The sequence below is a fragment of the Stegodyphus dumicola genome, chromosome 3, assembly GCF_044657685.1.
Source record: "Stegodyphus dumicola isolate Sdum_Otavi_A_Nest chromosome 3, ASM4465768v1".
NCBI classification, from domain to species: Eukaryota; Metazoa; Arthropoda; class Arachnida; order Araneae; family Eresidae; genus Stegodyphus; species Stegodyphus dumicola.
In genome coordinates, this window is record NC_140770.1 from 233894097 (window position 1) to 233909166 (window position 15070).

General features: G+C 31.6%; 1 protein-coding gene across 2 annotated transcripts in view; it reads left to right on the forward strand.

The window, feature by feature from the left end:
* The window catches only part of LOC118205523 (protein O-glucosyltransferase 2-like), a 77183-nt gene that overhangs the window by 13945 nt on the left and 48168 nt on the right, over nt 1–15070 (forward strand). For both annotated transcript variants that reach the window (XM_085813913.1, XM_085813914.1), the window contains exons 3-4: nt 1767–1975; nt 2747–2824. In XM_085813913.1, the coding sequence (XP_085670039.1) occupies nt 1767–1975; nt 2747–2824 (287 nt within the window). The remainder of the gene's footprint in view (nt 1–1766; nt 1976–2746; nt 2825–15070) is intronic.

Genomic DNA, 15070 nt, shown 5'->3' on the forward strand with positions numbered 1-15070 from the left:
TGTGCATACACGCTCATACATGTACAATCATACATACAAAACACTTCATGTTTCTTCATTGCTGTGGTTGGTCAGGTTTTTCTCCCTCCAACACAGTTATCATCTATGTTAATTTAATGCATAGTAGTTATGCTATAGTTAAAGGTTTTATTATTTAAAATTAATCTATTGCTTCATGTGTTAATATATCATGCAAAAATCTAGCAAAACCTGTATATATATTTATTTTTGCATCCATTATAGCAGTGTGCAACAATGACCATTCCCTTTCAAAATTTGAAAACAACATATAGATTTAGATTATTTTTAATGTGCTTAATTAAACACAGTTAATTTTAATTAATTTAATGTTAATAAATTTTATTTTTTAATTATTCTTGTTTCATTTATGAATTAATTTATAAAATAAATGAAACAAAATAGATAGAAAATATTGATAAATACCAAAACTTGAATAAAAGTAGATTTTATATTCATAATCTGAAACTAAATTAGCTAATAAATAAGATGTTGACCATATTCCCCATCAAAGCTATGAAATTCCCCATGTTTGAGAAACCCTGTTCTAAAGCTGGCTACTATTTTGGAATCAATTTGCTGGAATTTTGTTCTTTGGTTATACTTTTCTAAATTTCTGAAATATTTTCAAAATGATGTCATTTAAAGTGATATTTTTCTTCAAGGAACAGGAAGTAATCTGCACATGCTGTGCAAAATACTTCCTATTCCTTGAAAAAAATGATCATTGCCATCGTCTCATTCTTTTTTAAATAACTTGAGCTACTGAAAAACATTTGCATAAATCGAAGTATCATCAACATAAACTTAGAGCAACAAATGTACTAATTTGCAGCGTTATTTTACATTCACCGGCTTCGCTCTTTTTTTTTTTTTTTTTTTTTTAATTTTGCTTTCTCATGTGTTATTTCTTCTATGAAACTTTGTAAAGTGCAGTAGTATCATTTTGAAATTCCCTTGTAATAGATAAAAGACTTCATTTTACATAACATAGCAATTTATTAAAAGTAAATGCAATTTTATCTTTAACTATAGCATTAAAATTTTGAATATTATATGTTATAATGCATCACTTTCAGAAAGAAAAAAAAAAATTGCTGCCATAGAATAATAGGAAAGACTTGTTCAAAAAGCTGAATTTTGATGCATGATAATGTCACTTTGAACAAAATGTATAGCCAAGTAGTTTATTACACAGGTATGCATCTTTTTTAACCAATAGTCTTACTTGTGGTCTATGCTTCGTTGGATTGAAGACAAGAAAAAAAGTTGCATGAAATTTCTCTATCTAAGCAATATGTTTTAGTAAGATTTATGTAGGATCTCACCTGTGTAACAGAAAATACAGTACATTAAATATTTCATTTGTCTTCTAGATGTTTGTAATAGTTTCATATAATTGTTTAGTATACATTTGTAATTTTGTAGTATTTCCTTTGTTTTTCAGATTAAAACTAATTTTATTGAGTGTAACTTAGCACCTCTTTATTTATATTCATGTATACATTGTATCAAATGCTGTACTGCATGTGACGCAATGCTTACATGAATATAAATGTATTTAGAATTCCAAGTTTTTGAACACATTCCTAGTTAGAGTTGCCATATCCTTTTAGCGCTATACAATGTATACATCTTTTTTTATAATCAACTGCATTTTGTAAGAATATATGATGAATTTTAACTTTTAATTTCTGTACATCGTGAAAATATACTATATATGTATTTTATTTTTCCTACTTAAATAGGAATTTTATATCATGAACAATGTTATTGTCCAAAACCTATGAAAGAATGGTTATCTTCTTTGAACTGCCCATCAACTTATTTACAAATTCAAGAGGATTTAGCAATATTTCCTGTAATTGATATGGATTATGTAATGGAAGATGCACTAAAGCGCTTCAACCACCCTGGATCATATAGCATTTGTCACTATTCTGTAGTATCTAATGAGGTATGTGTTTTTGGTTATATTTGTTTTGAATTTTTTATTTAGATTAAAATTCGAATGTGGTATGTTTATATGTAAATAGTTTACGTGTAGTTTGCAACATTTATCTTCAATGCTTTTAAATAAAGAAATTAATAGGAAAAATGCTTAAGCTTTCTTAATGAACTCTGTGTGTGGGTGGGGGTTATTTCTTTGCCACATGTATCACATAAATTATTAAGTTAAAAACCTCGTATTCCATTTCTCATGAAAAACCTTACTGATTGGCTTTAAATTTATTTTTTACAATGGCAACTTAATTAATCCATTGTAATTTAAATATCTCTTGTTCCTTTGTATGAAAAATAATTTAATATTAAACTATCGAACAAAGTAAAGATCAGCAAAATAAATATTGGACATTCGAAAATACTTGTGCGCTCTATTTTATCTTGATACTAGCAATTTGAGTAGTTAACTCTTTTGAAAATCAACAGGTATCTGGATAGTTTCATCTATTAAAATTTGTGTCATAAAATAAATAAACATGAATTACTGGTTGTTAAATATTGCATAACAAAAGTAAAGTTATGTTTATTTAAATTTCATGCTTATTTATAATAAGAATGATATGTGAAGCTATAAATTAATGTAAATCAAAAGCAAAGAGCTCTAAATTACATTTAAGAAAATGAAAAGGTTCTGTACTTTGTATTTTTCTCCTATGTATTATTAAAATTACATACATATTATTTGGAATTGATTTCTTAGTGCAAATTATATATATTTTTTTAGGTATACAGAAAATGCTTTGGACAGTATGTTGGTTTCAGTATGTTCATGGATGAAATATTGTTATCATTAGCTCGGAAAGTAAGCATTTTTTATTTGATGTAATTATTATTTGATATTGAAAGTTTTAAATCAAATTGTATGCTTTGATGAATCAGCTGTCATTATTCAACTTAGACAATTTGAATTTTTATTTAATTCTTACACGGATACACATGTGATATGATCTAACATAAAAACCCATAGAATGAGTGTGAATGTATATTGAACAGGAGGTTATAATTAATTGATGAAAAGAATACTTGCTATAAGCAAATGGAACAAAAATGAGCCCAACAATAATTGAGGACATGGGTGCAATATGGAGGCAGATATTTATTGATAAATTATTGCTGTTTAGCACCAGCTGAAATTCTGGCAGTAGATAGTATAAAAGAATATTTTTTTCTCAATATCTGCACTGCACTAAATGGAGATATCTATTTTAGTTTGATGTGAAGTTTTAGCTTTCAAGTCTTCCTTTAATATCAATTCTTCAAAGTAAGTTTAGTTTGAAGCATGTTAAACTCAGATGGGTATAGAATCTAAATGCTTAATTTCGTGCTGTATAGCTGATGTTGAAAGTCTTTCTTTTCAGTTGCACATGTAATTTACGTATAAGTCTTAATGAGAAATGAAGTTTTTTAAGTGAGGAAAATGTCTTATAGAAAATTTAGAGGGCCCTTAAATATTAAGCATCTGGCCAATATTTCCTTGTATGGATATTTCAGATTAACCTCCTGTGAAGGAGGGCTGATGATTGTTGGGGTGAAAAAAGGTACTGTTCTGTTATCAAGGCTGAATTCAGAAATATTGATATGTATGCATGTATGAATAGGTGTGTTCATGTATGCGTGTTAGTACGAATGTATGTGTGTATATACCTATACACATATACGAGCATATATACGTACATGCATGCATACACTCATACATTTTTTTAATCTGGACCCAATAGTAGAACAATACTAAGAAGAAGAAAAAAAAAAAAAAACTTCCAGCTAATTGGATATTCACATTGCATCATTTAGTGCATACCTGAGATATATAACAGGTTTTTAATATGTATATTTATATATTAAAGCTGTAATATAAAGGAAAACATGACCCTTCTTCACATATTTAAAACTTTATTGATGTATATGTTTTTTCCCAAATGAAAATGATAAATCAGGGATGTCAAACTCATAGGTACACTTTGGCCAAACAAACAAGGTTTAACTTTAGGCAGGCCGAAAAAAAAAAAAAAAAAAAAAAAACCAATATTCATAGAAACGTAGATTTATTTCGAATAATACAATAATAAACATATATATATATTTATATAGAAAAGAACAAGAAAAATTTAATGTTTACGTCCTGATACTTGACATCTCTTCTCTGCTATTATCTTTCCTATTTCGGGAGAAATTTTGTTTGCAGTGATAATTTTCAACGCTGACCCAAAGTGAGCATCATTAATACGGTTTCTAATAGGAGACTTATTACCTTTCATGACTGAAAATAACTGCTTGCACCGATAAGTGCTACCAAACATGGAAATAATTTCATATGCGAATTTTCGAGTATTTTCAAACCTGGCTGGTAAATATTTCTAAAATTCAGGCACGCCCACTTCAATGAATTTTGCTTTCAAATTTGAGTTGCATTGAATCTCGATCACCTCCATTTGCATATGGCTGGGTACTGAGTCAATACTTATTGAGAAAATCGAAGAAAACAAAAAAAAATTTGTCTTAGGGAACTAAAATCATTAAACCTAGTTTCAAATTCAGTTGTTAAATTTGCAATTTTTTCTGCGTATTTTTGATACGAACAAGTATCATCTAAACTTGATTTGTTCATTCTGCACATCGGGAAGTGCGTCAAATCTTCATTTTTAAGTTGTTTTTCCCAAAGAACTAGTTGACATTTGAATGCTTTAATTATGTCGAACATGTTCGTAATGATATGAACTTTTCCTTGTAACGATAAATTTTAATCGGTTAAGTGTTTGGTTATATCAACCAAGAAAGATAAATCTTGTATCCATATTGGATCGTAAAACAAACTTACGTCTTGATTTTTCGTTTTTAAAAACTGACATATTTCTTCTTTCAAATCCCAGAATTGTTTGAGAATCTTGGAGCAAGATAACCAACGTACCTCGGTATAGTAGGACAAACCCGAATATTCACTATCTAACTCACTTAAGAAAGCAGTGAATTGACGCTGATTTAAACCTCGAGATGTTATAAAATTTATAACTTTTTTATATATGGCAAAATATTCTCCATATTTATTACTTTCGTGCATAGAACTTCTTGATGTGTAATACAATGCATATGATGAATGTTTGAACCGTGAATTTCACTAAGTTTTTTTCTTAGTAATGCTACGAAGCCCTTGTTTTTCCCGGTCATTGATGGAGCGCCATCTGTAGCTACAGAATTTAATTTTGCCAAAGGTAGATTGTATTTCTGCAGAAGTCCAAAAACACAAGTAAATATATCTTCTCCTGTGGTAGTACCAGGCATCGGTATTAGTTCCAGTAATTCCTCAAAAATGTTAAAATTCTTGTCACAAGAACGAAGAAACACTGCTAATTGAGCTTTGCCACTAATGTCCGTGCTCTCGTCACTGGCAATGGAGAAACTTTCGAAACTAGATGATTTTGCTTTGATCTGATCACTTAAATTCACTGCTAAATCAGTAACTCTTTCCGCAACTGTATTTCGAGACAATGAAATTGACTGAAAAGTCTTCACATTTCCAGGACAAACAATTTCTCCAGCTTTCATTAGGCATTCCTTGATGAAATCACCGTCAGTAAAAGGCTTCGAATGTTTAGCTATCAACTCGGACAAAACATAGCTTGCATATACCGCCGCTTCACTTTCTTGCAATACTTTACTAAACATGGACTGTTGCTTTTTCACTCCTAACTTGAGCTCTTTACACTTTTCTTCTCTCATTAATCCTTCGTAATTGTTATATTTCGATTTGTGTTGTTCGTAATGACGTTTAATATTATATAACTTTGGTACATTAATAGTATTATTATATATCAAGCAGATTATTTTATCTTTTATTTCACAGCAAAAATATTCTAATTTTCATTTTACTTGGAATATTCTATGTTCGTCAGCGATTTTTCGTTTAATTTTACTACCACTTAGTTTTGATATAGACATACTGAATTTTTACTACCACTTGGTTTTGATATAGACATACTGAATACAAAGGGCTGGAATAAACATGGTTAACGTTAAAAAGTTAACAAAAATTTATTCTTTCCACAAGAGATAAATCAAAATGCTGAAATATTTCTTCAAAAATATTCTAACAATATCACAAAATGTCAAACGTTTAGCAAAAATCAATTCAAAACAGAGAAACTAATTCTATCTCACAGCGAAATCGCTACAAATCAATCACAGCATTAAGTAAACAAACAGTTCGCTAGAACTACAGCTACTACTGAGATGAGTTGTTTGTTCTCAGCTTTTATAAGCTTTATAATTAATTTCTCTAATATACTGGAAACATCTATAAATATCTGGATTTTTGTGGATGGCAACAGCAATTACGAGATATTTATTTATTAGGTATTAAATGAACGCGCTGTTCTATTTTTAACCTTCCAACGCAGCTGTCTTTTCAAAAATCGTCTGCGTTGCTAAGGCAACATGAAGCAAATCTAATCACAATTCTAAATTAAAAAAACTAAATAAATAAATAACTATGAAATCTGTAACAATATGAATTAAGTAATAATTAATAATAAAGCAAAGTGCATGCACATGCATGCACCAATATATTGTACAAAACTATGATTGGAAAACTGAGACCATGAGTTCGGCTATCGGGGGATGCATACAAGTTCTGAGTGCACGTGTCCCCCAAAAGCCGAAGGTAGCTAAACACAAGCTACTCACACGCATTTGTAATTTAAGTAGTGTGTGTGTCAGCTCGCTGTGAGTAATCTAACAACACTAAATAAATTATCGTTAATTACTTATCAGTAAACATTTCGTTTTTTTCTTCGTCGATATGTTATTTTATTATTATATATTATTATTTGCCGATATATTGGCCAGGCCACAAAAATATTTGTTGTGGGCCGCGAGTTTGACATCCTTGTGATAAATCTTTATTTCTTTTGTCACAGTTTTCAAATGTTATTTGGCTACATAACTTTTACCTTGTACAGTCAAATCCAAAAATCCGCTGACCTGAAATCCACGTTGCCTCTCAAAATATAAACATTCAGTTTATAGGTTCCGAAAACCGCAACATTGAGTACGAAATATCGAAGAAAAAATACTTACCAAATAATGACGTCATAATTATCAAATAATAATGAGTCATAACGGAAATACCAAAATATTTACATAAAAAAAGTTTTAAAAAATAAGATAACAGTTTTTCCCTCTAATCTCTGTATCGAGGTAAAAAAGCAGACGATTCACTCAACTCTTCGTTCAATTTCACGATTCATGTTGTATTTTCTGAGCTTTGTTATTTCACGAGATTGTTTATTGCTGCCTTTTTTTAATCCTGATATTTTGTGGATAAATTAAGAATATTTTTAATTTCAGCCCTTTTTAATACAGTGACAGATAAGAAACGCACTCATGATTTTACTGCTTGCAGTGTTGAAAAACGTAAACACGTTGCATTGACGGTGATGCAAAAAGTGCAAATTCTGCAAAAAATTGAGGCAGGTGCTACTTCTCGATTTTTAGCAGAATTGTATGGAATTGCAACAGGATTGTGTATGATATACGGAAAAATAAAGAAAAGTAGTTGAAATTTTACAGCAATAGTGATTCTAACACCGGAATCCGAAACCGGAAATCTTTGCATCAGGCGAAATCAGCAAACCTCGATGCTGTGTACATATAATACAATGAATAATATAATCAATTTATGTATGTAATAATAATTTAATGCATATAATAAATTATTGCAATAATGTATATAATAATTTAATTAAATGTATCTAATACGCCTTATTTATTTTGCACTTTTAGTCCGAATATTATGCTTTATCTTTTCTGTCCTGAACTCTGCAAAATCCTAAAATCCACACAACCTCTGCTCCCAAGCTTTGCGGATTTCTGGACTTCTACTGTACTAGTTAGCAACATTGTTTCATCTCCTTTTGTTGTGGTTTAGGATGTGCTGCCAGTAATGAATCATTACTATATTTAACCAAGAAATCTTAATGAGTTATGGGCCCAGGTTATGACTGTAATGGCTCAGTAATAACTGAAAAATGTAATTGGATCCATTGTATTCCATTTGTCAAATTCAGAAGTAACATGGTTACCATAGCCAGTTTAAATGTGTCATCTAAAAACAAATTCAATGGACGAAATTATTCACAATGGAAATTCTAAGATACTTGTACTAAGAGGAGTATTTTCTGTCATGAATGGAATCAAAATAAAGCCAGATAATGATGCAGCAGTGATAGCAAAATGGAAAAAAGATAATGCAACTGCTTGTTTACAGTATCATCTGTAATGGGATTATTCCAAGTCATGCTATTGAAATTTGTTCTTCATCACATGAAATGATTGAGAAATTGGACTGTATTTTTAAATTGAAATCTGACTTTAACAAAATGCTGTTGTTTGATAAATTTCATAAATTGAAAATGGAATGCAGTGAAAATAAAATGCAAACAGAATGCAATGAAACACATATAAACAGCTTAGATTACATGCAGGCTGATTGCACTATCTGAAAGCAGCTGATGAGATTGAATTTTTTTAACCCCCACCCATAGAATTTTTTTTTAGCTAAATTATAAGTTTTACTCATTAAATATTTATCAAAATATACACAAAAAGCAATAATAATAATAAAGCAAAGGAAAAAATTTAATTTTTATTTAGTTTCTCTCCAAAATCTAAAGATTGATACCTACAAGAAATTTCTATAATTTATACTATCTAATTCAAACATATTATGGGCTAAATATTAACTTTTCAAGTCAGCAATTAATTTAAGTTAATGAAGTATTTAAATAGGTAATCTAACCACTAAATAACTTATTTTAGCTTAAACTAAAATAAGCAAATTATAAAAACTTTCCAAGTGGGAGAAAATGGAGAATAAATAATGACATGTTCTCTTTTTTATTGATTAAATTTTTCTTTGACACATGCAAGAAAAAAATATACTGTTATGAATTTTGTACATTTGTAAATAATTTTAGTCAAATTATGTATACAATTATAGTATCTTTTGTATAATGTAACGTGAAACGCCTCTAGAGACAAAGCTCTGCCAGAAAAGTAAGATTACAGGAGTGAGTTTATTTAACCCACCGGGCGGCTCGCATTCAAATCTATTTACGTCTCGAAAACTGCAGTAAAAATTAACCATGTTTACAATTTTTTTTTCATTTAGTGTGAACCAAAATTGTCCTGAAAACGGCCTTTGTTAGATTTTCTTCCCCCCTTCTTGTAGGGCAATCAACAAGTCGTTTCACTTAAGTGATGGTTTCCTACTGTCCTTTGATTACCGCCTAGAGGCGAGTAAGCAGATGGGCTGCTTTTGCCTTATGGAGGAAGGAACACGTTTTGTGTCCATGCTTTGGTTAGACGAAAAAAGATATTTTTTTCTGGAAATCCAAAACAGAAAAGGAAGTTTTGTATTGCCTTGTTACTAATTTTGTGAATATTTCTAATCTTAATTGCTTATCAGAGCCGTGCCAAGATAATTTTTCACCTGAGGCAGAAAGGTCAATGCGCGTCCATATAAATATAAAAATAGCTACACTTGTATTAAGCAAAAGTAATTGTATTAAGTCAAAATGTCATAGCTCTTATAGCATAATTATACCATAATTATTAAAGTATTTTTTAATCGTAGTTTTATAAATTCAGAGAAATAATGTAGCCAATTATTTATAATTTTCAAATGAAAACGTTAAAAAATTCGTTTTTGATAAATAAGAAATAACACTGAAATGCATATTGCATTAATTTCCAGGTTTTCTTGCAATTTTTTTGGTTTGTTTTATTGATTTAAGTTTGACGAAGCCTATTTCCTCTAATAATTAAAGTAATTTTCGAATTCGTATAGCCAATTTGGCGCCTCTTATAGTGATTCATATGAGCCCGGCTTTGTTGCTTTTTAAGTACGAGGGCCATCCAGGAAGTAGATTACGTTTCCGTCTGTGTCCGCTAGGGGCGGGGCTAGCGCGGCCATCTTGGGGTCAGAGCGTTGCGCAGCTCAGTCTGCATCTAGCCGTGCTAGTGAGAGGTTCGTGCTGTGCTCCGTTCAGATACTGTGACGGTTTGAAATGTCTGCGTTAATTGAAAATCCCGCGAGGTGCGCTCAGTAATAAGGTTTCTGACTGCAAAAAACTGTAAACCGATAGAAATCTATCGGCAGCTTCGTGAAGTGTATGGGGACAACATTATCACTGAAGGTGGAGTGCGTCAGTGGGTCGTAAGATTTCAAAATGGCCGAACCAATGTTCACGACGAAGATCGAAGTGGGAGACCCAGCATAGTGACCGCCGAACTTCTCGAAAAAGTCGATGCTAAAGTCCGTGAAAATCGAAATTTCACAATAACGGAACTTTCTTTGAGTTTTCCACAAATTTCGCGAAGTTTGTTGCACGAAATCATCAGCGAAAAGCTTGGTTACCACAAGTTTTGTGCAAGATGGATTCCAAAAATCTTGACAGAGGACCACAAAAATCAGCGAATGGCTGCAGTGTTGAACTTTTTGGACGCTTACCATAAGGATGGTGACTCTTTACTCGATCGCATCGTTACTGGTGATGAAACATGTGAACTGTGAAACGAAATTGCAATCAATGCAGTGGGGGCACACAAGTTCTCCCCAAAAACCCAAGAAATGCATGCAAACAATGTCGGCAAGGAAGATGATGGCGACTGTTTTTTGGGACAGAAAAGGTGTAATTTTGGTGGACTTCCTGGAAAGAGGCACTACAATAAACTCTCAAAGGTATTGCCAAACTCTCCAAAAACTCAGAAGAGCAATTCAAAACAAGCGCAGAGGAATGTTGAGCTCTAAGATCTTGTTGATTCACGACAACGCCCGGCCCCACACGGCAAATGTCACTCGTAAAGTTCTTGAATCTTTTAAGTGGGAGTTGTTTCCTCATCCGCCGTACAGTCACGACCTGGCACCGAGCGACTTCCACCTATTCCCAGCAATGAAGAAGTGGCTGGCTATGCAGCGTTTTGATGACGACGCACAGCTGCAAGAAGAGGTAACGAAGTGGTTGAAGGCGCAGGCGGCCGAATTTTTCGACGAAGGAATTTCCAAGCTCGTACATCGCTACGATAAATGCCTTAATTTGTATGGTGACTATGTAGAAAAGTAGTATTTGAGTGTGGCTTTCATCTGTATATAATAAAATTTGTTTCCTATACTTTGTTTATTTTTTTATTCCAAAACGTAATCTACTTTCTGGATAGCCCTCGTATAAATGTTATTGATTTTTATTGCGTTTCGGTATTTTAATGTACGTTTATAAAATGTTAATTTGTTTTTATATGCATATTTCAGTAATATAATCTTACGACTAGTGAGACAGTGTAGTTTAACTAATTTTCTGCTTTTGATTCATGTTATCGAGCTTTAACGCTAAGAAAAAATTTATAAGAGGCTTAAAATACCTAATTCCTATTGAAAGCTACATGTAATTGATAATTAAATTACTATTAAAATAACAAACACATGCTCAGTGTCAGTCATATCGACATAATGTTTGTAATTCATTTTACCACAAATTTATTTCGTTTATCTTGTTTCATATTTATAAAAGGGGAGTTTACCTTTATCGCATTTATTGGTTGATAGAAGTTATGGAATATTGAATATTTTGAAACAAATTTCAGTTATAATAACCTTATTAAAAATTTTCTACATATAGACAAGAAGTCACAGATACCTCTCAGTTTCCGAACTAAATTACATGGTACTGAAATTCGGTGCATTTTCATATGATTATTTTTGACAGAAAGAGTTACCTTACGTAAATCACAAAAGAAAATTGTTTTAATTCTTATTCTCTGTGCATAATGTGGGCGAGTAAGTTTTTCTTAGAATGTCCTCCACGGAGGCATTCCTCCCTTTAGGCAGATAGCTCTCGCGTGCTTTGAAGGAAAAATAAAGCAAACCAAAACAAAAGCTTCAAAATTGGTGTTTAACATTTTTTTGGGGGGTTCAAATACGCAAATTACTTAGAGATCTCAATTCACATTATCAAATGTTATTATGTAAATAAATAAAAGCAAGCTGAGGATTTCCATTTAAATCGTTTGTTTTAAAATAAAAAATAAGAACAGTAAGTTTTGAATAAATCTTGTCAACATCAACACATTTTTATTTTCAATAAAATCCACTAATTCGATTGATGCTGTAAAAATTACAATTTAATACTTTAGCCAATTATTCTGATTATAGTGATTTAAATTCGATTTTAGGCAACATATGCATTCTTTCAGAAAACGCGATATATTGAGCACCGCTGTTACAAGTAAATACTGTACATTCAACCGTTTCATAATATGTAAATGTAGCATAACTTCTTTTCGAGTGCTTGCACTGAGAGTCTCCTTCAAGTAAACTTAATGGAACTTTATTTCATGAAAATTTAGAAGTATTATAAAAGCCTCAGAATTATTTCCATTGCAAACATTTATAAATTATGCAGAAAAATATATAAGAAAAACATCAATGAGAAACTATTATCGAATATACATTTCATGACAGTAGTAAAACATTTTTTCAGTACCGACGGTATTAAAAAGCTCAATATTGTGATAAGCTAAATAAAATAAAACGGCATTAAAAGTTTAATATTGTGATAAGTAAAAGTATATTAATCTATAACACTCATTTGATATTTTTGCCATTAGAACTACTATAATGTAATTCTAACCGTTAAAGTAACATTGTATTTGTATTAACTAAAATTATAATTGTAATTTCAATTAAATTTATCAGTACTTGTTGTTTCCTGCACCTTGAGGAAGACGCATTATTATTATTATTTTTTTTTTCTATTATATAAAATACTGTCCTCAGAAAAAAAATGTCTCTAGACATGATTCTGCTCCAAAATTAATGGATGAGGTGAACAGAAATAATCTTGGAACAGCCTTTGGGCAAGTGCTGCGAGTATGCGAAATGTAAGACTGTAATTAAACTTCGACCATCCTGGAGACTACACTTTCTTAGAATATTGCCATTCGACAAATTATAAGACCTTCCAATTATCTTTAAAGTTTAAGCTATCTGTTATTGATTGAGAAAAGCTGGTAATTCATTGTAGTTAAAACTACAACTAATGCAGTTATAATTGTAATTGTGCCGCCCAGATGGTATAGTGGTTAGGGAAGCCTGACTGTGATAACGAAGTGCCTGGGTTCGAATCCCAGAGAAGGCATGGCTTTAACTGTTTGTCCTTTCATAGGAGGCGATGGTGGCCCACATATTAGATGCCTCCATAATAAAGTGACTGCAACTTCTGGCCTTGTATAGACTAATGGACTGTGTTGCACTGTAACTGTTCACAATCTGCCATTAGGGAAAAATAATAATAATAATTGTAATACAATGATTGTTCGAATTACAATATAACTTCAAAAGCAATTAGATTTTTCGCTCAGCAGAGTAATAAGTCGTCTTTTGAATATTACTAGTTCAAATCGGATGCCCATTTTGGCAAACAATCTAAATGTTTAGATAGCTCCGTGGATTTCCTTATGTATAACATGAATACAAATCATTTTATTTTAGAAAGTTCTCTATGAGTACATCATTCTTCTTAAACGTTTCGTTGCATTCAATTAAGTAAAGATCTTTTTCTGCTTTTATTAACGGGTGATGTGAACATGAGCCAGTTTCCCTTAGAAAGTCCTCCACAGAAGCATCTTTGCAGTCTTTACCGTAATCCAAATAATATGACAATCACAGGTGCATAAGAAAATTGTACTTTTATTTGTTCTTACGTGAAACAATGATGGAAAATAGTTCATGCAAGTACTTTCACTTGTAACTGAATAATGCATTTTAACTATTTATGGAAAATGTGTGTTATGTTGAATAAAAGACCAATTCGTAAATTTTTTTTTCCAATGGCAGGTAGTAGCCATTTATAGACATTGATCACTACTAAGGCCGGTCATGTTATTAAGGAGGGAACTAATACGTGGACCACCGTTGCCACCTATGAAGAAGACGAAGAAATTACATTCATGCCCTATCCGGGATTCGAACCAGGCTCTTCGGTACAGCAACCAGAGTCATGAACCGCTTTACTGTCTGGGCGGTAATTCATAATAAATGGATTTAGTAAAATGTCTAATACACACAGCAATTAAGCATACTGATTGCTGATCAGAATCCTTTTTTTACCAGCTAAAGCAATAGGTTGGATAAAATTATGAGGCTTAGTTTAGTCCTTGATGATCTCCTTTCTGAAAAGAGGCCCACCAGCGGCCGAGCGGTAAAGTCGCTGAACACTGGTAGTTCGGTCCAATGTTCGAATCTCGCGAACGGGCTGGCTGCATGGGTGTTTTCGTGGTTTTCCCCTTGTGTAACGTGTATACGAGCCAGTTTCCCTTAAAAAGTCCTCCACGAAGGCATCCCTCCTCATAGGCAGATAGCTCTAGTGTGCTTTGCCATAATTAAATAAACCAAACCAAACCTTTCTGAAAAGAAAAGGATAAATGTAATTTTTATGATTTATTTCTTGTGTAATGTAAACAAGACAAGCGTCCCGTAACAAATCCTTTGCGAAAACATCCCTTTGCACTGGCATAAACTCTTTGCTTGCTTTCCCTTAATCTTGTAATTTAAGTTCACATGTATATCGAAGATCATAAACATACATATTTGCTTACTAACGTTATGTGCATTTTGGTCTATATAAAATATTCCCTTTAAATAAACTCCTATTTATGCTGGTACCACAAACTACAATATATGTAAGATGATTCAGAAGACATGACAGAAAATATTAATATTTTTCTTATAGGTGATTATCCCGTTGTATTATTTAAAAACTCATTATCCAAAATGCAGAAACATTTCGAATATAATATTATTGACTGTAATTTTCAAAAATTATCACAATTTCCTTAGCTTATGTCACTGAAATTATAAGGGGCAGTTGTTTTTCTGATTAAATAGTTACAATCATCTGCTGCGCAATTTTAATTAAGAGGTCATTACAATTGCATTGTAATTTTATTAGATTATATAATTACAGTTATACTGTTTATTCAATTAGATTTCACAATTAAA